The sequence below is a fragment of the Moschus berezovskii genome, chromosome 13 (genome assembly GCF_049115385.1).
Source record: "Moschus berezovskii isolate FMDL1 chromosome 13, NW_MosBer_1.0, whole genome shotgun sequence".
Classification (NCBI taxonomy): Eukaryota; Metazoa; Chordata; class Mammalia; order Artiodactyla; family Moschidae; genus Moschus; species Moschus berezovskii.
The window spans coordinates 10,465,258-10,489,286 of NC_142472.1; the positions used below are offsets into that span (position 1 = coordinate 10,465,258).

The 24,029-nt window shown below is 43.9% G+C and overlaps 1 protein-coding gene across 1 annotated transcript in view; it reads right to left on the minus strand.

The window, feature by feature from the left end:
• PCCA (propionyl-CoA carboxylase subunit alpha) overlaps window positions 1-5,871 on the minus strand; it is a 377,769-nt gene extending 371,898 nt beyond the window's left edge. The window contains exon 1 of the mRNA XM_055426614.1: window positions 5,724-5,871. Coding sequence (XP_055282589.1) covers window positions 5,724-5,828 — 105 coding nt within the window. The 5' untranslated portion in view covers window positions 5,829-5,871. The remainder of the gene's footprint in view (window positions 1-5,723) is intronic.
• Window positions 5,872-24,029: the final 18,158 nt, after the last annotated feature.

Below are 24,029 nucleotides of genomic sequence, written 5' to 3' on the forward strand. Positions count from 1 at the left end.
TTACAGATCACATTATACTTCTTACTGCACTAGAGCAGTGCTTCTCAAACTTGACTATGCATCATTTTCACCTGGAGGAGCTGCTGGCTCAAATCTCAGAGTTTCAAACTTGGCAGATCTACGGTAAAGCTAGAAAATCTGTATTCCTAACAAGTACCCAGGTGATGCTGTTGCTGCTGGCTACAGAATCTCCTGCTTTGAGAACCACTGCTCCAGGGCTCCCCTGAGAGATGAGACTGAATCTAGTTTCCACCTAGATCCCCTGCGTTGCTTAGATTTTTTTTGGCCCCTGCTGTAGCCTGCTCTCTTTACTCTTCTCAACTACTACCACCTGCACAAAACCCCTCCTCAGGCTCTGCTTCTGGGAAATCTAATCATCCCACTGGTACAGAATGGTGTTTGTTACACACTATAACTTTCACAAAGTGCTATATTAAGTGCAATCAATGAGATGTGAGTGATCACTGCATCTTTAGTAAAAGAGTAACAAAGAAGTTTCTTTTTTTGTTGTTTTACTGGATTGCTGCTGCTGCTGCTGCTAAATCACTTCAGTCGTGTAGGACTCTGTGCGATCCCATAGACAGCAGCCCACCAGGTTCCCCCGTCCCTGGGATTCTCCAGGCAAGAACACTGGAGTGGGTTGCCATTTCCTTCTCCATTACTGGATTGCTAGTTGCCCTTATATAATGAATTCTACACATTCAGTGCTATGACAAGGTTTGTTTATCCTGATTAATGAATGTTCCTTTCTATCTGTTCAGTTCAGCTGCTCAGTCGTGTCCAACTCTCCGCGACCCCATGAATCACAGCAGGCCAGGCCTCCCTGTCCATCACCAACTCCCGGAGTTCACTCAAACTCATGTCCACAGAGTCGGTGATGCCATCCAGCCATCTCATTCCCTGTCATCCCCTTCTCCTTCCACCCCTAACCTTTCCCAGCATCAGAGTCTTTTCCAGTGAGTCAACTCGTCGCATGAGGTGGCCAAAGTATTGCAGTTTCAGCTTTAGCATCAGTCCTTCCAATGAACACCCAGGATTGATCTCCTTTAGAAAAGACTGGTTGGATCTCCCTGCAGTACAAGGAACTCTCAAGAGTCTTCTCCAACACCACAGTTCAAAAGCATCAATTCTTCGGCGATCAGCTTTCTTTATAGTCCAACTCTCACATCCATACATGACCACGGGAACAACCATTACCTTGACTAGACGGACCTTGGTTGGCAAAGTAATGTCTCTGCTTTTTAATATACTATCAAGGTTGGTCATAACTTTCCTTCCAAGGAGTAAGCATCTTTTAATTTCATGGCTGCAATCAGCATCCACAGTGATTTTGGAGCCCAAAAAAATTAAGTCTGACACTGTTTCCACTGTTTTTCCATCCATTTCCCATGAAGTGATGGGACCAGATGCCATGATCTTTGTTTTCTGAATGTTGAGCTTCAAGCCAACCTTTTCACTCTCCTCTTTCACTTTCATCAAGAGGCTTTTGAGTTCCTCTTCACTTTCTGCCATAAGGGTGGTGTCATCTGCATATCTGAGGTTACTGATATTTCTCCCAGCAATCTTGATTCCAGCTTGTGCTTCTTCCAGCCCAGCGTTCCTCATGATGTACTCTGCATATAAGTTAAATAAGCAAGGTGACAATATACACCCTTGACGTACTCCTTTTCCTATTTGGAACCACTCTGTTGCTCCATGTACAGTTCTGACTGTTGCTTCCTGACCTGCATACAGGTTTCTCAAGAGGCAGGTCAGGTGGTCTGGGATTCCCATCTCTTTCAGAATTTTCCACAGTTGATTGTGATCCACACAGTCAAAGGCTTTGGCATAGTCAATGAAGCAGAAATAGATGTTCCTTTCTATAGGGAAACCTAAACGCTTCCCTCTTTTCCGTAACTGCTATGAAGCTCAAACTAATTTTGTCCCCCGAGATGTATTAATTTGATCTTTCTCACTCATTTTTTCTCTTCACCCCAAAAAGATACCCCTCAGTTGTTAGCAGTCACGCCCATCTCCTCCCTCACCCCTCTCCCCAGCCCTTGGCAACCACTGACCGACCTCTGCCTCTATGGCTCTGCCTACCCTAGACATTTCATACTAATGGAATCATACACTATGCGGCCCTTTGTGTCTATCTTTCAAAGGTCCTTCATTCTTCTCTTTCCTTTCATCTCCCTTTGGTTACAGCAAGTACTATTGGTTCTAGTTCCAAAAGAGATCCCAAGTCCTACCAGTTCTCACCAACTCCAGTGCTACCAGCAAATCAACATGACCCTCAGAACCCTCTGAGTCCAGATACCTAAAAGGAAATACCACCGCTCCCCACCCCCGGAAAAAAAAACAACCACCTGTTTCCTTCCCAAATTTCCTTTTTCATCCCTGTTCTCCCATTTACCCACTTTCTTAAAAACTGGAATCACTTAAACTTCTGTTTCTTCACTCCATCAAAATGTCACTATCTCTTCCCCTTATTTAGAAAAGGGTTCTACCAATCACTCCTCTGTTCTGAACCTCTTAAGAATAAAATCCAAAAAAAGCAGATGTATAAATACACGAATGTCCATAAACATTTTCTTTCATCAAAAACTGCTTTCTGTAATAATGTTAGACGATTTTTTTCCCAAATGATTGTCGGAAATCTATCAGCAGATGGAAAGATTTACCTCCAAGACAATGCTAAAGCATTCAGATTTGCTTAAACATTCTCTTCCATGACTAGAAAAGAAAATCACGGACTTTAAGGAACGTAAAGCTTGAGCATTTGAACTTCATGAACGCACCATATAATAAGACCATAACCCAAACGAGAGACAAATTGGAAAGGCAAGGCTTTGGGAGCATACTATCCAAGGTTCAACATCTATCTCAGCCAGTTGTTTCCTTAAGCAAGTTACTTAACTGCTCTGAGCTTTTGTTTCCTCTTCTGTAAAGCTGGAATTTTTTTTTTACCTACTTATTACAAGGCTAAGAGGAAATGTCTGAAAATCATATAAGGCATAAAAAGTTCAATAAACTGCAGCAATTACCGAAAGACCAACATCCTGGAGCCCCTGAAAAATGCAGACAGAAAGGGAAAAAAAGTAGTTACTTAAACACAATGTATTTAAAAAGCCAAAACAAAGGAAGACTAAAAGATGAACTCTATGGACAGAGGAACCTGAAGGACAGTCCAAAGAGTCATACACAACTAAGTGAGTGCACGGGCGCGCACATGCGCGCGCACACACACACCCCCTAAACACACGCCCACACCCTACACACACACCCTACACACACCCTACACACACCCCACACACACACACCCTACACACACACACACACACACCCCTAAAAACAAACAATAGTTAAAAGACTGGTTAAAAGAATGGTTAGAACTCTCTAGACTAGTTTGCTTTCCAACCAACCAAATGATTTGCAGGGGTGGAGGGAGAAAGGGGAGGAATAAAATCTTCAAAAGGTCGGCTTCAAACACAGACTCAGTAATGCATGTTTCAAGTTCATAGAAAAGAAGCCTGGAGAGAAACTAAGCAGCTCAAGTTCCTGCTTCCTCCCTCCTCCAGAAGAAATCCTTTATTGGCGCAGAAATATCTCTTCCTTCAGTCAGTATGGCCACACATTCAGCATTACTTTGTCAAACGCTGTGCTAAGAAAACAATAATAGACAAGATGCAGGCTCTGCCAAGATGTTTAAAGGAAGAAACTTGTAAAGAAAAACCAAAGTTTACATGTCATACAATAAGTGTACAGCAGTAAATAGCCTAACAAATTCCTTCTCTCTTAGCCTCTCCGCTCTAACATATGTCAGTGTAACAATCCCTCCCAACTTCAACATGAATGGCTTCCCATAAACCTGATAGCGGGGTCTACAGTAAGGCCTAGCATGGTCTGACTCCTACCTATCTCCTGAGCACCATCGAATCTCCATACCAAAGCCCCAGCGGGCTTTTCCAGTTCTTCTATCTTGGCATTCCCTCTGGCCCAGGCTTTTTGCACGTGCTGCTGTCACATATAACATTTCTTCCTTCTCTTTTTGCCTAGGAAAAAAGTCACTATGTCCTTCAAAACTGTTCCAACTGTCACTTCCAAAGGAAAACAATCCCTTAACCTTAAACACGGTTTGAGCAAGTCACATAAAAAATTTCTTCATCTATAAATGGCTGTTGTAAGGATGGAATAAATTAATTCAAGTAGAATACAGCAGCACTATCTAGGACAAAGCTGCTGCTGCTAAGTCACTTCAGTCGTGTCCGACTCTGTGTGACCCCACAGACGGCAGCCCACCAGGCTCCCCCGTCCCTGGGATTCTCCAAGCAAGAACACTGGAGTGGGTTGCCATTTCCTTCTCCACAAAGCTCAAAATCTAGACTTGGTCAAATCCCTCCATTTTATTTTCTTAGATGCAGCACCAAAGCCTCTCCCCTAATGGCATTTTACACTTGTCTCCTTAACAGACTAAATTTTCTAAAAGAGAAATTATATTCATTCTGCAGAGACAGAACACAGGATGTAGTCCAGAAAGATTTGTTAGGAAACAAAAAAATACCCATAAGCAAGAAATCTAAGAAGTGACTTGTGCAATATGCAAAACTTCACCAGTGTGATTCCAAAGTTCATGCCTTTCCACATCACGTTGCCTCCTACATAAATACATTAAGAGCTTCGCAACTGCAAATGAGGCCAAAGACACTAAAACATGAGAAAACAATCAAGACTAAGAAACAAAGATCTTAATTGTGCACCCGCACAAAGAACTCCAGGGATTTTGAGTGTCAGCATTCCAAAGCTGACCCTAAGCTAAAGCGAGTGCAGACTTACTTTCACTTCCATGATCAGTTCCGGCTGCATCATTTCTCACCTGGGCCTGAGTTCTCTTGTTTTTAATACAGCAGGATGGGCTAGATCATCTCTATGCTGTCTTCCAACTCTAAGGTCCATGACAATAAAACAAATTATGTGCCCATTTTGTTTTCAAAGGAAAACAGGCAGTGTCCAGAGAAACACTTTAAATGATATGTTCAAGTGACTTGAACTCTATTAATAGTCAGTTAGGTAGTCTTTGTTTAGAAATTACAAGAGACTCCATTCTGAAGACAGAAAGTGTTAAAAGTCACAAACGCTCCCAACGTGTAAGTCAAGGCTGCCACCATGAAACATGAGGAAATACAGTGCAGAGATGCTGTGAGCAGCACAAACATCAGCCTAACCACTACGGAGAAAAAAACACAAAAACTCACAAGACGTGTACAGAGTATATGTGATGTAATGCAATTAAAATAGGCTCTCCATTCAAGTAAAGGTAGTAGCCCATCCTGACATGGTACTTTAAAAGGTGAGATAAACGCAAAACCCTAACTCTTAACTAAGCAGCAGTTGAGGGTCTCTTCAAAGTAGGAACGAGGCAGGAGAAAATGGTAACTATAAGAGCCCTTACAAATGCACCTGAAAAGCTCAGGAGAAGCCCAAACAGCACGGCCCAAGAACTGAAGGGCGCGAAGGGCTGGGAATTTACAGCGAGGTGGCTGTCAGCTGCTCCAGAGGAAGCAGAAAACTCAGCGCCGGAGGACTCTTTGGGCCGTGCTGCCCTCCGTGATCCCCGGAGACACCAGGGATGGCGGCTCTGACCCACGCCTGGGCGAGCTCCGCGGGGAGGAGGAGTTCGCGGGGGGTGCGGGGCATGCAGCCCAGCGAAGCCCAGGCCCACGAGGAGTCCCGTCGCTCCTCACCTTCACGGTCCACAGCGCCACGCTCCGTATCAAAGGGTGCGGCCACCACCGTCCGCGCCGTCCCGCGGCGGCCAGCGCCGCCGCCCCCGTCCACAGGCCCGCCATGGCCGCCCCTGCAGACCAGAGCTCGTGTGACCTCTCACCCCGGCGAAAGGGGCGGAGATGGGGAGCGCCGCCGCTGCGGCCAATCACGAGCCGGGGACCCAAAGCCCCGGCCCCGAGGCGGGCAGGGGCGGGGCCCCGAGCCACTGGCCCAACCGCTGCAGGAGGCAGCCGGGCGACTCGGCCCGCAAGCAAACTGGCGCGGCCGCCGGCCCGCAGCCAGGGACCGCGGTCGACCAGACCTGATCCGGGGATGAACCAAGCCAGGAGGACACAAGAGAGTTCTGGCTGCCGCTGATCCGCGCCTGCTTGGGGTAAACCCCTACTGCACCAGCGTCCGCCTGGCAACCTGCACGCAGTCCTGCCAGCGATCTTCATTGAGTCACCTCCGCCCTTGACTACCCCTCGGCCTAGGGCCGCGGTAATGTTTTCAATGTCCTGAGTTTCAGTTCAGGTCAGTTCAGGCCTGTCCGACTCTTTGAGACCCCATGGAATGCAACACGCCAGGCCTCCCTGTCCATCACCAACTCCCAGAGTCTACTCAAACTCATGTCTATCTCATTCTCTGTCCTCCCCATTCTCCTCCCGCCTTCAATATTTCCCAACATCAGGGTCTTTTCCAATGAGTCAGTTCTTCACATCAGGTGCCTAAAATATTGGAGTTTCAGCTTCAGGATCAGTCCTTCCAAAGACTATTCAGGACTAATCTCCTTTAGGATGGACTGGTTGGATCTCCTTGAGATCTCTCAAGAATCTTCTCCCAACACCACAGTTCAAAAGCATCAATTCTTCGGGGCTCAGCTTTCTTTATACTCCAGCTCTCACATCCATACATGACCACTGGAAAAACCACAGGTTTCACTAGACGGACCTTTGTTGGCCAAATAATGTCTCTGCTTTTTAATATGCTGTCTAAATTGGTCAATGCTTTTCTTCCCAGGAGCGAGCGTGTTTTAATTTCATGGCTGCAGTCACCATCTGCAGTGATTTTGGAGCCCCAGAAAATAAAGTCTGTCACGGTTTCCATTGTTTCCTCATCTATCTGCCATGAAGTGATGGGACCAGATGCCATGATCTTCGTTTTCTGAATGTTGAGTTTTGTTTTTTTTTGATCAATCAGGTCAAGTTTATTGAGAACAGATCTCAATGTTGAGAATGTTGAATGTTGAGTTCTAAGCCAACTTTTTCACTCTCCTCTTTGACTTTCATCAAGAGGCTCTTTAGTTCTTCTTCACTTTCTGCCATAAGGGTGGTGTCATCTGCATATCTGAGGTTATTGATATTTCTCCCAGCAATCTTGATTCCAGCTAGTGCTTCATCCAGTCCAGCATTTCTCATGATTTACTCTGCACATAAATTAAATAAGCAAGGTGACAATATACAGCCTTGACGTACACCTTCTCCAATTTGCAACCAGTCTGTTGTTCCATGTCCAGTTCTAACTGTTGCTTCCTGACCTGCATACAGATTTCTCAAGAGGCAGGTCAGGTGGTCTGGTGTTCCCATCACTTTCAGGATTTTCCACAGTTTGTTGTGATCCACACAGTCAAAGGCTTTGGCATAGTCAATAAAGCAGAAATAGATGTTTTTCTGGAACTCTTTTTCGATGATACAATGGATATTGACTATTTGATCTCTGCCTTTTCTAAAACCAGCTTGAACATCTGGAAGTTCACAGTTCACATACTGCTGAAGCCTGGCTTGGAGAATTTTGAGCATTACTTTACTAGCGTGTGAGATGAGGGCAATTATGCAATAGTTTGAGCATTCTTTGGCATTGCCTTTCTTTGGGATTGGAATGAAAACTGACCTTCTCCAGTCCTGTGGCCACTGCTGAGTTTTCCAAATGTGCTGGCATATTGAGTGCAGCACTTTCACAGCATCATCTTTTAAGATTTGAAATAGCTCCACTGGATTCCATCACCTCCACTAGCTTTGTTTATAGTGATGCTTCCTAAGGCTCACTTGACTTCGCATACTGGATGTCTGGCTCTAGGTGAGTGATCACACCATCGTGATTATCTGGGTCATGAAGATCTCTTTGGTATAGTTCTGTGTATTCTTGTCACCTCTTCTTAATATCTTCTGCTTCTGTTAGGTCCATACCATTTCTGTCCTTTATTGTGCCCATCTTTGCATGAAATCTTCCCTTGGTATCTCTAATTTTCTTTTTTTTTTTTTTTTAAGTCACTAAGTCATGTCCGACTCTTGCAACCCCATGGACTGTAGCCTGCCAGGCACCGTTGTCCATGGGATTCTCAGGCAAGAATACTGGAGTGGGTTGCCATTTCCTTCTCCATCTAATTTTCTTGAAGAGATCTCTAGTCTTTCATTCAATTGTTTTCCTCTATTTCTTTGCACTGATCACTGAGGAAGGCTTTCTTATCTCTCCTTGCTATTCTTTGGAACTCTGCATTCAAATGAGTATATCTTTCCTTTTCTCCTTTGCCTTTCACTTCTCTTCTTTTCACAGCTATTTGTAAGGCCTCCTCAGACAACCATTTTGCCTTTTTGCATTTTTTTTTGTGGATGGTCTTGATCCCTGCCTCCTGTATAGTGTCAAGAACCTCCATCCACAGTTCTTCATTCTATCAGATCTAATCCCTTGAATCTATTTGTCACCTCCACTGTATAATCATAAGGGATTTAATTTAGGTCATATCGAACGGTCTAGTGGTTTTCCCTACTTTCTTCCATTTAAGTCTGAATTTGGCAATAAGGTGTTCATGATCTGAGCAACAGTCAGCTCCCGGTCTTGTTTTTGCTGACTGTATAGAGCTTCTCCGTCTTTGGCTGCAAAGAATATAATCAATCTGATTTCGGTGTTGACCATCTGGTGATGTCCCTGTGTAGAGTCTTCTCTTGCGTTGTTGGAAGAGGGTGTTTGCTATGATCAGTGTGTTCTCTTGGCAAAACTCTATTAGCCTTTGCCCTGCTTCATTCTGTACTCCAAGGCCAAATTTGCCTGTTATTCCATGAGTCTCTTGACTTCCTACTTTTGCATTCCAGTCCCCTATACTGAAAAGGACATCTTTTTTGGATGTTAGTTCTAGAAGGTCTTGTAGGTCGTCATAGAACCGTTCAGCTTCTTCAGCATTACTGGTCAGGGCATAGACTTGAATTACTGTCATACTGAATGGTTTGCCTTGCAAAAGAACAGAGATCATTCTGTCGTTTCTGAGATTGTATCCAAGTACTTGCATTTTGGGGAAAAGGCAATGGCACTCCACTCCAGTGTTCTTGCCTGGAAAATCCCATGGACAGAGGAGCCTGGTGGGCTGCCATCTATGGGGTTGCACAGAGTTGGACACGACTGAAGCAACTTAGCAGCAGCAGCAGCAACTGCATTTCGGACTCTTCTGTTGACCATAATGGCTACTCCATTTCTTCTAAGGGATTCTTGCCCACAGTAGTAGATATAATGGTCTGCTGCTGCTGCTGCTGCTAAGTAGCTTCAGTCGTGTCTGACCCTGTGCGACCCCATAGACATTAGCCCAACAGGCTCCCCCGTCCCTGGGATTCTCCAGGCAAGAACACAGGAGTGGGTTGCCATTTCCTTCTCCAGTGCATGAAAGTGAAAAGTGAAAGTGAAGTCGCTCAGTCGTGTCCGACTCTTAGCAACCCCATGGACTGCAGACCACCAGGCTCCTCTGTCCATGGCATTTTCCAGGCAAGAGCACTGGAGTGGGTTGCCATTGCCTTCTCCAGATATAATGGTCATCTGAGTTAAATTCACCCATTCCAGTCCCTTTTAGTTCGCTGTTTCCTAGAATGTCAATGTTCACTCTTGCCATCTCCTGTTTGACCACTTCCAATTTCCCTTGATTCATTAACCTAACATTCCAGGTTCCTATGCAGTATTGCTCTTTACAGCATCAGACTTTACTTTCATCACCAGTCACATCCACAACTGGCTGTTGTTTTTGCTTTGGCTCCGTCTCTTCATTCTTTTTGGAGTTATTTCTCCACTGATCTCCAGTAGCATATTGGGGGCCTACCGACTTGGAGAATTCATCTTTCAGTGTCCTATCTTTGTGCCTTTTCATTCTGTTCATGGCATTTTCAAGGCAAGAATAAGTTCCACTTATGTACCCAAACTCAGGTCCTGTATGTTTGAAGGTGCATATTGCAAAGCACCAAACCAAGGTAAGTATTTGGACAAGTGCTATAACGTATGTAAAAAATGCTCTAGGTCTAGAAGTCAGAGATCCCAGCTCAAGCCCTAACTCTGCTACAAATACTAACATATGCATGTCTGAGGAATTACTCATAACCAGAGTCAACTGCTCTTGCTTGCAAGTGGGCACCCTTATTAACACAACTACTAAGGGTCAGACCTTGCTAGATGCCTCAAATTTTGTCTCGTTTAGTCTTTACAAGAACCCTATTGGCCTACACAGTTCCCATTTTGAGAAACTGAGTTTATAGAGAGAAAAAGTTACTTGTAACTACTGAGACTATATACTATGGGCTTCCCTTGTGGCTCAGCTGGTAAAGATTCTGCCTGCAATGCAGGAGACCTGGGTTCAATCCCTGGGTTGGGACGATTCTCTGGAGAAGATCCCCTGGATTCCAGAAGATTCCCTGGAAAGGCTACCCACTCCAGTATTCTGGCCTGGAGAATTCCATGGACTGTACTGTCCGTGAGGTCACAAAGAGTCGGACATGACTGAGCAACTTTCACTTTTCAGTGAAACTAGGGTTTGAATCCAGGTCTGACTGCATTCAGGGATGGGACTTTTGTTTCATTAAGGGCATTTTCTAATGTGCACAAAAGGAAGAAAAGACCCCTGTGGTCACCCAGGCACATGTGACACAGCTTCAACAAACCAACCTTCTGTCAGTCTTGTCTCATCTGTCCCCCCTGCTTATTTTGTGCTGGAGTATTCTGAAGCAAATCTCAGACACCAGATCCTCTCACCTTATATATATATATGTGCCAGTGTCAAGGGCTCCCTCATAACTATTTTGCTTCTCCTACAGCGTCACCTTCACAGCCTTACAAAGCTGGGAATGACACAGAATGTCTTACAACATGGCAAGTGCCAAAAGGAAGGCAAACAGTTTAAGGACAACCAAGAGGTGACACTTAATGGAATTTTAAAATGCTAAGTAGGAACTGTCGTGACAGTTGTCATGACACACAAAATAGAAAGTAGTATCAGTTTCACAGGATTTCTCACTTAGGTGTCTTAAGGCTGGACTCACTTCCTACCCAGGATACCAGGATACCTGCTTTTTTTTTTAATCCCTCCCGTTTTTATCCATTGGATGGATTCTCCCTGGATCCTATGTGTTTTATCGTACAGATGTTTCTTTAAAGGCACCAGTTCAGTTCAGTTCAGTCGCTCAGTCGTGTCCGACTCTCTGTGACCCCATGAATCACAGCACGCCAGGCCTCCCTGTCCATCACCAACTCCCGGAGTACACTCAAACTCATGTCCACAGAGTCGGTGATGCCATCCAGCCATCTCATTCTCCGTCGTCCCCTTCTCCTCCCGCCCCCAACCTTTCCCAGCATCAGAGTCTTTTCCAGTGAGTCAACTCGTCATATGAGGTGGCCAAAGTATTGGAGTTTCAGCTTTAGCATCAGTCCCTCCAATGAACATCCAGGATTGATCTCCTTTAGAATGGACTGGTTGGATCTCCTTGCAGTATAAGGGACTCTCAAGAGTCTTCTCCAACACCACAGTTCAAAAGCATCGATTCTTCGGCGATCAGCTTTCTTCACAGTCCAACTCTCACATCCATACATGACCACGGGAAAAACCATTGCCTTGACTAGACGGACCTTGGTTGGCAAAGTAATGTCTCTGCTTTTTAATACACTATCAAGGTTGGTCATAACTTTCCTTCCAAGGAGCAAGCGTCTTTTAATTTCATGGCTGCAATCAGCATCCACAGTGATTTTGGAGCCCAAAAAAACAAAGTCTGACACAGTTTCCACTGTTTCCCCATCTATTTCCCATGAAGTGATGGGACCAGATGCCATGATCTTTGTTTTCTGAATGTTGAGCTTCAAGCCAACCTTTTCACTCTCCTCTTTCACTTTCATCAAGAGGCTTTTGAGTTCCTCTTCACTTTCTGCCATAAGGGTAGTGTCATCTGCATATCTGAGGTTATTGATATTTCTCCCAGCAATCTTGATTCCAGCTTGTGCTTCTTCCAGCCCAGCGTTCCTCATGATGTACTCTGCATATAAGTTAAATAAGCAAGGTGACAATATACAACCTTGACGTACACCTTTTCCTATTTGGAACCAGTCTGTTGTTCCATGTCCAGTTATGACTGTTGCTTCCTGACCTGCATACAGGTTTCTCAAGAGGCAGGTCAGGTGGTCTGGGATTCCCATCTCTTTCAGAATGTTCCACAGTTTATTGTGATCCACACAGTCAAAGGCTTTGGCATAGTCAATGAAGCAGAAATAGATGTTTTTCTAGAACTCTCTTGCTTTCTCCATGATCCAGCGGATGTTGGCAATTTGATCTCTGGTGCCTCTGCCTTTTCTAAAACCTGCTTGAACATCTGGGAGTTCACGGTTTACATACTGCTGAAGCCTGGCTTGGAGAATTTTGAGCATGACTTTACTAGCGTGTGAGATGAGTGCAATTGTGCGGTAGTTTGAGCATTCTTTGGCATTGCCTTTCTTTGGGATTGGAATGAAGACTGACCTCTTCCAGTCCTGTGGCCACTGCTGAGTTTTCCAAATCTGCTGGCATATTGAGTGTAGCACTTTCACAGCATCATCTTTCAAGACTTGAAATAGCTCCACTGGAATTCCATCACCTCCACTAGCTTTGTTCGTAGTGATGCTTTCTAAGGCCCACTTGACTTCACATTCCAAGATGTCTGGCTCTAGGTCAGTGATCACATTATCGTGACTATCTTGGTCGGGAAGATCTTTTTTGTACAGTTCTTCTGTGTATTCCTGCCACCTCTTCTTAATATCTTCTGCTTCTGTTAGGTCCATACCATTTCTGTCCTTTATCGAGCCCATCTTTGCATGAAATGTTCCCTTGGAATCTCTAATTTTCTTGAAGAGGTCTCTTGTTTTTCCTATTCTGTTGTTTTCCTCTATTTCTTTGCATTGATCACTGAGGAAGGCTTTCTTATCTCTCCTTGCTATTCTTTGGAACTCTGCATTCAGATGCTTATATCTTTCCTTTTCTCCTTTGCTTTTCGCCTCTCTTCTTTTTACAGCTATTTGTAAGGCCTCCTCAGACAGCCTCAGAAACTAATTGTTCCATAATTACTATTCTCCACTCTTTACTTTGGTAAGAGAGTGCCTGAACTTCAGCTGAGCACATGGCCACCCAGCTATAGGCTGCATTATCAGCCCTCCCTAACAAAGTGTGGACTTGTGACCATGGTGTACCTGATAGAGTGGAAGAACTGTGCCCTTAAAGAGTAGACATTACTTTGCCAACAAAGGTCCATCTAGTCAAAGCTGTGGTTTTTCCAGTAATCATGTATGGATGTGAGAGTTGGACTATAAAGAAAGCTGAGCACCAAAGAATTGATGCTTTTGAACTGTGGTGTTGGAGAAGACTCTTGAGAATCTCTTGGACTGCAAGGAGATCCAACCAATCCATCCTAAAGGAAATCAGTCCTGAATATTTATTGGAAGAACTGATGCTGAAGCTGAAACTCCAATACTTTGGCCACCTGATGTGAAGAACTGACTCATTGGAAAAGACCCTGATACTGGGCAAGACTGAAGGCGGGAGGAGAAGGGGACGACAGAGGATAAGATGTTTCCATAGCATCACTGACTCGATAGACATGAGTTTGAGTAAGCTCCGGGGGTTGGTAATGGACAGGAAAGCCTGGCATACTGCAATCCATGGGGTCATCAAGAGTCAGACACGACTGAGCAACTGAACTGAACTGAGAAGAATAGGGATATGCCTTCCATTTTCTCTTCCCTCCTTCCTGAAAGAAGACATCCTGGAGGTGCTGGAGCGGCCACCTTAACCCATGAGACAGGAGAAGTCAGTGTCCCTGACACTGTGCATCCATCTTATCAGTCTTCTACTGCTTAATGCGTGGACTGTTATATGACAGAGAAATGAACTTTTATCTTGTTTAAGTCCTTGCTATTTCTGTCTTTACTACAGCAACCAAAACTGTACCCTCACCAACTCATAAGGGAAATGTTGAAATGTGAAACCTGATCTATATGGTGACAACTCAGTGGTGACCACCCCAATATAGCAAACCAGAAGGTGAATGCTGGTGACCCCTTATGCCGTGGTCTTTCAAAGTCTTGAATAATATTCTTGTCGCCTGCTTTGATAGAGTCTGTAAGTCTACTACAGTGTTTTCCAAGGAGCATAATTGGCATCTTTGAGCTGAATAGCTCTACCTTCTCTGAGCTATGCCACACATTCTGGGATGTTTATTATCTCCAAACCCCACTTCCTGTTACCACAGTCTGAAAATAGTAGTTTCATATATTTGGTCTAATTTTGTATTTATCTCTAGTGGTGAAGTGAAAGTGTTAGTCACTCAGTTGTGTCCAACTCTTTGTGACCCCATGGACTGTAGTCTACCAGGCTCCTCTGTCCATGAAATTCTCCAGGCAAGAATACTGGCAGGGGTTGCCATTCCTTCTCCAGGCAATCTTTCCAACCCAGAAATCAAACATGGGTCTCCTCCACTTCAGGCAGACTCTTTATCATCTGAGTCACCAGTTCAGTTCATTTCAGTTGCTCAGTCGTGTCTGACTCTTTGCGACCCCATGAATCACAGCACGCCAGGCCTCCCTGTCCATCACCAACTCCCAGAGTTCACTCAAACTCATGTCCATCGAGTTGGTGATGCCATCCATCCATCTCATTCTTTGTCATCCCCGTCTCCTCCCGCCCCCAATCCCTCCCAGCATCAGAGTCTTTTCCAGTGAGTCAACTCGTCACATGAGGTGGCCAAAGTATTGGAATTTCAGCTTTAGCATCAGTCCTTCCAATGAACACCCAGGATTGATCTCCTATAGAATGGACTGGTTGGATCTCCTTGCAGTCCAAGGGACTCTCAAGAGTCTTCTCCAACACCACAGTTCAAAAGCATCAATTCTTCAGCGATCAGCTTTCTTCACAGTCCAACTCTCACATCCATACATGACCACGGGAAAAACCATAGCCTTTTCTAGATGGACTTTGGTTGGCAAAGTAATGTCTCTGCTTTTTAATGTGCTATCTAGGTTGGTCATAACTTTCCTTCCAAGGAGTAAGCGTCTTTTAATTTCCTGGCTGCAATCAGCATCTGCAGTGATTTTGGAGCCCAAAAAAATAAAGTCTGACACTGCTTCCACTGTTTCCCCATCTATTTCCCATGAAGTGATGGGACCAGATGCCATGATCTTTGTTTTCTGAATGTTGAGCTTCAAGCCAACCTTTTCACTCTCCTCTTTCAGTTTCACCAAGGAAGCCCTATTTAGAGTAGGGAGGTTCCAGTTACCCCAACTGGAATCAGTCTGGAACCACTTACTCTGGCTTTGCCAGAAATAATAAATCTCTCAGAATTTGGAAAGCATTTTACATCATCTACTAGCTTGCAGAGCTGCTCTGGAGAAGTCAGATGCCAGTCTTTGCTGTGATGCCTTGTATCTTATTACAAGACACAGCCCTACTGTTGTGTGGTGGGTATGGAGCCGAGGGAAGCTAGGGTGTAAATCAGGGAGACATGAGCAGCCACGTGGGCCACAAACGGTATGAATCATTCCAAAGTTGGAGACCCTCAACTTTGAGCTATTACATGTCTTTGGCCCTACCTAATGGCAACCCACTCCAGTGTTCTTGCCTGGAGAATCCCAGGGACGGGGGAGCCTGGTGGGCTTCCATCTATGGGGTCGCACAGAGTCGGACAACGACTGAAGTGACTTAGGAGCAGCAGCAGCAGCACTTACAGACTAGGTAAACAGGAGCAGAAATTATGTCTGCCCACATCCTCTGCCCTACATGATTCCTGGTTAGACTGAACCAAAAGAGGGCCTTCTACGATACTCAGAAAGCAGGAGCAAAGCGGCAGCCAATACTCCCAGGTTATTACCGTAAAGTAAAGAGCAGTTTCCGAGAAGACCACGTGTCCTCAGCCTCCACTCTGCATCCAGTTTGTTTTTCCCAACTGCTGGCCCTGCTTGCCACCCACAACCCCAGGTCCACCTCCAAACACTTGGCTGCAGACTCACAGACGTGGGAGTTGTCTGGAGCAACTACTTCTCGCTCAGCTCTCCGAGAGAACCTTCTTCTAACTCCTATCTGGCAGTTAGCCAGGCTTGACTTCTCACCTGTCACGGCTCCTCCAACCTGTCCCAAGTTGTCTACCAATGCTTCAGGCAGATTCGTGTAATCACTCTTTCTGACAGTACCTACAGCCAACAATGAAGATGAGTATGTACTATGGGAAGGAAAAATCCCAGAATTTTCAGGCAATACTTCTAGCTCTGAATTGACACTAATTCCTAGAGACCCAAAGTGCTATTGTGTTCCCTGGTAAAAGCAGTCTTATGGAAGTGTACTTCCTTGACTGAACCTGGTGGTACACTAGGGAGAAGGTGAGAAGTGCATAACTCTGTTGAGTGAAGAAGGGGTGGACTGTGGCAGAGAGTGCTAGTTGTCCCCTAATATCCATCTTCCTCCTGCTTCTTTAGTCAAAGAACTCTCACAATTTTAGCTGGGCACATGGCCTTCAGGGAAGAACTACATTTGCCAACCTCCATCACAGCAAGAGGTCTCCCAGATGGCTCAGTGTTAAAGAATCTGCCTGCCAATGCAGGACACACAGGTTTGCACCCTGTGTGAGGAAGATCCCCTCGAGTAGGAAATGGCACCCACTCCAGTATTCTTCCCTGGGAAATCCCATGGACAGAGGAGCCTGGCAGACTACAGGCCATGGGGCTACAAAGAGTTGAATATGACTTAGTTACTGAGCCAAGCAACAACAATCACAGCAAGCGTGGCTAGCTTATCAAGGTTTGGCCAAGGGGATGTGAGCAGAAGGGGTGTGGGCAACCTCTGGGTTATGTCCCTAAAGGGAAGGGACATGCCTTCCACTCTCCCCTCCCCGCTTCCCAGTTTGCCAGACAGCAGGCATAAGGGTGGGGGTGAACCTGTCCTCTTAAATGCTAAGAAGGAAGTCAGGTGTTGAGGAAGACAAAACTATGTCCAAGGAGCTCCCTAGGTACTGACCCTCGAGCTGCCACTTCAGCCCTGGAATGTTTGCTCAGATTTTTACGCAAAGGAGAAAAACACTGTATCCTTATTGAAGTTACTGCATTCTGTTTTGCCTTTGTTAGTAGCCAAATGTGCACCCTAACTAACAGAACACAACTCTTATGTCCTAGCCCTCACCATTTAAAATTATAGAATGTATTCAACAACAACAACAAAATAAATAAAAATAAAAGAATGAAACACAAGACCGAAGCAGACATTTATGCAGAGAAGACATACAGATGGCCAATAGGCACAGGCAAAGATGCTCATCACTGACACTTAGTAGAGAAATGCAAATAAAACTACAATGAGACATACTGGTCAGAATGGCCAACTGTCAAAGAGCAAGTAATAAATGCTGGCGAGGGCATGAAGAAAAGGGAAGCCCCCAGCCACCACACACACTGTTGGTGGAATGGACATCGGTGCAGCCACTATGGAGAACAGTATGGAGGTTCCTTAAAAAAACGAAAAATACAGCCACCATGTGTCCAGCAGTGCCACTTTTGGGTATATATTCAACGGAAATGAAAACAGAAAATTAAAGACATCTGCACTCCCATGTTCCTTGATGGATCATTCACAACGACCAAGATGCAGAAACAACCTAAGTGTCTATCAACAAAGGAATGGATAAAGATATGGTATATAAACAGAAATAACCCCACATGGAGATGGACAAATACAACGTGGTATCACTTCTATGTGGAATCTAAAAAATAAGAAAAATGTCAAAGTCATAGAAACAGAGTAGAAAAGTATTTGCCAGGGGCTAGGGCGTGGGAGGAAATAGGAAGAGACTGGTAACAGGGTGCAAACTTTCAGCAATGAGAATCTAATGTAAAACATTAGATTGATAACATTATGTAATTGAAATTTGCTAAGTGAGTAGAACTTAATTGTTCTTACCACACAAAAAAGTTATATATATATGAGGTAATGGATGTATTAATTACCTAGATGGGTAGAAATCCCTTTACAATATATGTGAAAGTGAAAGTGTTAGTCACACATTCATGTCTGACTCTTCAACCCCATGGACTGTAGCCCACCAGGCTCCTCTGTCCATGGGATTCTCCAGGCAAGAATACTGGAGTGTTACCATTTCCTTCTCCAGGGGATCTTCCTGACGCGGGGATCAAACTTCACCACCCAGATGACCTTCAATCCTTAGGCAACATAGAAAGGACAAACAGAATTCTTAACTCCTAGTTAAAATTTTTAGAAACTCTTGCACTTGCTTGGCCTCAACTGTTTTGCTGACCTTTTGTCTTAATGACAATGAAGTCAGTCCCATAGACAGGACTGACTCTGAATGTAGGGCATCTTATCTACCTATAATTGTTGCCCCAATTATAGACTCAGTCTTATTATAGGTTGATACAGCCAAAAATTGCAAATGACTCATGTGATACTCAGTTTTGAAATTTTTTAAAATTATGCTAAAGTATATTCATCATCAAATTAACCATTTTAAGTGGACAGTTCAGTGGCATTAAATACAATGACATTGTACAACCATTACCACCTTCCATCTCTAAATATCTTTCATTTTGAAAAACTGAAACTTTGTACCCATTAAAAACCAATTCCTCACCTTCCCCTCCCCCACCAGCCCCTGACACCCCACCATTCTACTCTGTCCCTATGAATTTGACTACTCTATGTATCTCGTGTAAGTGGAATCAATACACAGTTGTATCAACCAGATGCGAGAAGCTTTTCCAAAATATCCTTCAGAACAACCCTATTCACTCTTTAAAACTGAGGCTTCATCTTCCAAAAGAGACATCCAAAAAAGATTGCCCTTGATGGCAATGGAAAAAACGTTACAGACACTATTAATAACTAATGTAGCAGTTAAAACTCTGCAGCCTCTATCCTTCCATCTTTGTTTCTTAAGTAAGGAGAAATAAGCCCTCTTGAATCAAGAAGACTGTTCCTGCCAGAGACCTCAACCTGAGAGTTCTTAGGAATCTCCCAGAAACTGAAGACTATCAACAAACGAATGAACAAGTGAAAGAGACAGCCCCAGACATGAAAAGTTAGGGGACTGGTGCTATTCACTGTCACACTTCAATCTGCATGAAGTGCCCTTGATTTTCCTAAATATTTCCCTTCACCTTTGTTGGCTTAAGGTTCTGAATTGTTGGCAAACAGCTCATTATCTGTAAGCAATGGTTTGCTAAAGCCAGATAGAACCAGCTTAAGAAAATCAACTGTTAAAACTGTCAGGAATCTTGCCAGACTGATGTTAAATTCCTGGTAGCCTGAAATCAGCCTGTGGAAATATTAACACAATGGAAACCAGAAAACACTACAAATCATGGCCCCAGTCACTCCCACTCTCCCAGAGAATCTCCTGTTAAAATAAAATAAACATTTACTAACACACCACTGCCTCAGTTCAGTTCAATTACTTTATCGTGTCCAACTCTTTTGACCCCATGGACTGCAGCAAGCCAGGCTTCCCTGTCCATCACCAACTTCAGCGCTCAGCTTTCTTTATGGTCCAACTCTCACATCCATACAAGACTACTGGAAAAACCATAGCTTTGACTAGATGGACCTTTGTTGGCAAAGTAATGTCTCTGCTTTTTAATATGCTGTCTAGGTTGGTCATAACTTTTCTTCTAAGGAGCAAGCGTCTTTTAGTTTCATGGCTGCAGTCACCATCTGCAGTGATATTGGAGCTCAAAATACTCTTATTATATTATACTAGAAAGGGAGATTCCTGAATCCTCTTGTGGACCTTTAAGAGGTGCTGGTCTTAATAACTAAAATTTCTTGGTGGTTTAGTTGCTAAGTCGTGTTCTACTCTTTGCAACTCCATGGACTGTAGCCGACCAGCTACTCTGTCCATGGAATTTCCCAGGCAAGAATACTGGAGTGAGTTGCCATTTCCTTCTCCAGGGGATCTTCCTGACCCAGGGATCGAACTCCAGTCTCCTGAATTGGCAGGAGGATTCTTTATTGCTGAGCTTTCACAGTAATGGGGTTTTTTTTACAAAGAAGCACCTGGTGGGTCAGATTTCTATTTTTCAGTGTGATCTGGCTATCGTCCATCTGTATGCTGAGCCTCTCACTTGTCAACTTTTTCACTTTCTCTTCAAATCTCATTTCTCCTTATTCCTCCTTAATATTTGTCTTTTCTCAGAACTCAATAAAGATTAGAAAAGAGGAATGTGAAATGTGATCAAGGTTCAGTGTGTAACAAAACATTTTCTTCATTCACATCAACCTCTCAGTAACTCTTGTCTTAAATAAAGGACGGATAATTGGGGACATTTTATGATCCAGAATGTGCAGTAAAGTTTGTTCTCATGTTTTTGTTGCTGTTCAGTCACTCAGTCATGTCTGACTCTTTGCCACCCCATGGACTACAGCACGCCATGCTTCCTTGTCCTTATTATCTCCCAGAGTTTGCTCAAACTCATGTCCATTGAGTCAGTGATGCCATCCGACCATCTCAGCCTCTGTCGCCCCCTTCTCCTCATGCCCTCAATCTTTCCCAGCATCAGGGTCTTTTTCAATGAGTCGGTTCTTTGTATCAGGTGGCCAAAGTATTAGAGCTTCAGCTTCAGTATTAGTCCTTCCAATGAATATTCAGGTTTGATTTCCTTTAGGATTGACTGGTTTGATCTCCCTGATGTCCAAGGGACTCTCAAGACTCTTCACCAACACCACAGTTCAAAAGCATTAATTCTTTGACGCTCAGCCTTCTTTATGGTCCATCTCTCACATCTGTACATGACTACTGGAAAAACTATAGCTATGGGATCAGATGCCATGATCTTAGTTTTCTGAATGTTGAATTTTAAGCCAGCTTTTTTATTCTCCTCTTTCACCTTCATCAAGAAGCTATTTAGTTCCTCTTCACTTTCTGCCATTAGGGTGGTGTCATCTGCATATCTGAGGTTACTGATATTTCTCCCAGCAATCTTGATCCCAGCTTGAGATTCATCCAGTCTGGCATTTCTCATGATGTACTCTGCATAGTAGTTAAATAAGCAGGGTGACAATAAACAGCCTTGATGTATTCCTTTCCCAATTTTGAACCAGTCTTTTGTTCCATGTCCAGTTCTGTTGCTTCTTGACCTGCATACAGGTTTCTCAGAAGGCAGGTAAGGTGGTCTGGTATTCCCATCTCTTTAATAATTACCCACAGTTGTTGTGATCCACAAAGTCAAAGGCTTCAGTGTAGTCAATGAAGCAGAAATAGATGTTTTTCTGGAATTCCCTTGCTTTTTCAATGATCCAAGGATTTTTCTATGACCCAATGGATCATGAGATTTGTTCTCATGAACAAATAATAAAAAATAAGATAAAATTTTTTAAATAAATGAAGTAAGAAACAGATGGTGTATATTCAAGGGTTATCTCTCCTTTACACTCCTTAGGAGACTGGCACACCACTTAAGCTTAACTCTGAGCTCTTTTGTTTTACATCTAGCTCATGATTTCTCTACTATGAATTCAGTCACTGGCACTGGACCAAAGGGGTTTCCCCGATAAAGCTCGGTTGGTAAAGAATCCGCCTCCAATGCAGGAGACCCTGGTTTGATTCCTGGTTGGGAAGATCTGCTGGAGAAAGGATAGGCTACCCAATCCTGTGTTCTTGGGCTTCCCTTGAGGCTCAGCTGGTAAAGAATCTGCCCGAAATGCAGGAGGTTTGAACCCTGGGTTGGGAAGATCTGGAAGAGGGAAAGGCTACCCACTCCAGTATTCTGGCCTGGAGAATTGCAAAGAGTAGGACACAACTGAGTGACTTTCACTCGCTGGACCAAAGCTCACAAGTGACTCAAGGTGGAAAACACTTACTTCCCACGAAAATTTTGGGCTGAAAATTAGCTCTTAATTCCTTTTATGCCTTGTTTGGCTCCAAAGCAGAATATTTCTCAGTGGAGGTAGATGGGAAATGTAGACCATTTCTCAATCTTGCCTGCAGAAGGCAGGTATCACTGCTTGTCAGCACAAGCCTGAACAACTCAGCATCAGCCTAGGCATTTAATTTCATTGAAAACTCACATTCCCACAACTGGGAGTGTTCCCAGTTGTCCGTTTCTAGGCACAAATTGCCCTCACTCTAAACATGTAAATGTATCAATCTGCTGGATTTAAATTACAATAGAAATCTTTTTTTATGTCTAAGTTACAAAGAGATGGACATTTTTTTTTTCTTAAACGTATATTTTCATTTTTTTACACTGAAATAACTCACCTATTTGGAGTATATTTTAATGAAAATTAAAAGGAATGTAGGGCTTCCCAGGTGGTTCAGTGGTAAAGAATCTACCTGCCAATACAGGAGACACAAGAGACATAGGTTCGATTCCTACGTCAGGAAGAACCCCTGAAGTAGGAAATGGCAACCCACTCCATTATTATTACCTGAAAAGTTCCATGGACAAAGGAGTCTGGCTGACTACAATCCATGAGGTTGCAAAGGATCAGACACGACTGAGCAACTGAGCATACACACATATATGTATAAAGGGAATGTAAATCCAAATACATATATTTTTCCAAATGGCTCTCCAGTCATGTTAACACCATTTTCAACTTTTTAAGTTAATCTCTTTCCTCAATAAGATGCTACCTTTGTCAAATGCTAGATTTTCATAGGTTCTTAGAACTATTTCCATTGGTTTGTCTATCTAGCCAGGCATCAACACCACACTGTTTGAATTATAGGGTCTTTATAGTACTTTTTAACAAGGAGTAAAGGCAGCCCCCTCTCAATGCTCTTCCTTTTGAAGACTTTTAAAGGTGTGTGAATGTGTGTGTGGGTGCATGCTAAGTTACTTCAGTTCTGTCCGACTCTTTGCAACCCCATGGACAGTAGCTCCGTCAGGCTCCTTTGTCCATGGCATTCTCCAGGCAAGAACACTGGAGTGGGTTACCATGCCCTCTTCCAGGGGCTCTTCCTGACCCAGGGATCGAACCTGTGTCTCCTGCAACTCCTGCACTGCAGGCAGATTCTTTACCACTGAGTCACCAGAGAAGCCCCTTTCATAGGTACTCCTAAGCAGGAATGATACAAAACTTATTTATTTTTCCATTTGAAGTTTAGGATCCAGTGCCGGGAAAATTTTTACTAGTATCTTTATGGGGAATCACATTAAGTTTATATACTAACCTCAGGAGGTTTGACTTACTTATGATGTTAAATGGTTCTATCTAAGAACAAGGAATGTGTTTTTTATTTTTGTTGAACCCTACTTTTGTGATCGTTCAAGACTGCTTCAAAACCTCCCTCATATAGGCTTTGTGCATAATCTTTCAAAGCACAGTGACCCCATTCCATGTGACTAGGTCGGTTGACTGTGACGAATCCTATCAGCAACTCGTCTCTATGAGGACAGGTGAGGAAGTGGACTGACAGAAAGGGACACAGAAGAGCAAACATCTTCTATGTCCTACTTTCCCTGATCTTAGTTCCATGAACCCCCCTGAAGATCTGTGTATGTGTACATCGCTGGCTATGCTATTATGCAGCACTCATTCAAACACTGTCTTTAGTAAGCTTTACTGGACAATGTGGCTGAGCAGGAAGCACAACGGGGAATAGACGAGAGTGAATGTTTGGATCCAGTGTGTAACAGAGCTTTGGAGTTGGACCATTTTATACTCCATTCAGAGACTTCTAGAGAATGCCTCTTCTGCCCAATGAGCTGATTCCAGCAAGAATCAAAGGAGGAATACCAAGCGTCAGGAAAGTGGTTTCCCAAAGGTGAAAGCAGGACTTCTCTGATACAGAGAGACAGCTGAACTCCAGGTTAACTCCAGGCCTGCTTTAAAACCTAACAGCGTAACAGAGTATATAAAATACGGAAATGGAGGAGGAAAGGAAAAACCCAATTTCTTTCCTCAAATCCTTCCAGCTCCTCCTTAGCTCAGAGAGAACAAAGGGGTTTCTCTGTAGGACCAAAAGCAATCTTGTGTTAATGTGTTCAGCCCTCTCTTTTTTGGCACTATCATCTTAGCTGCC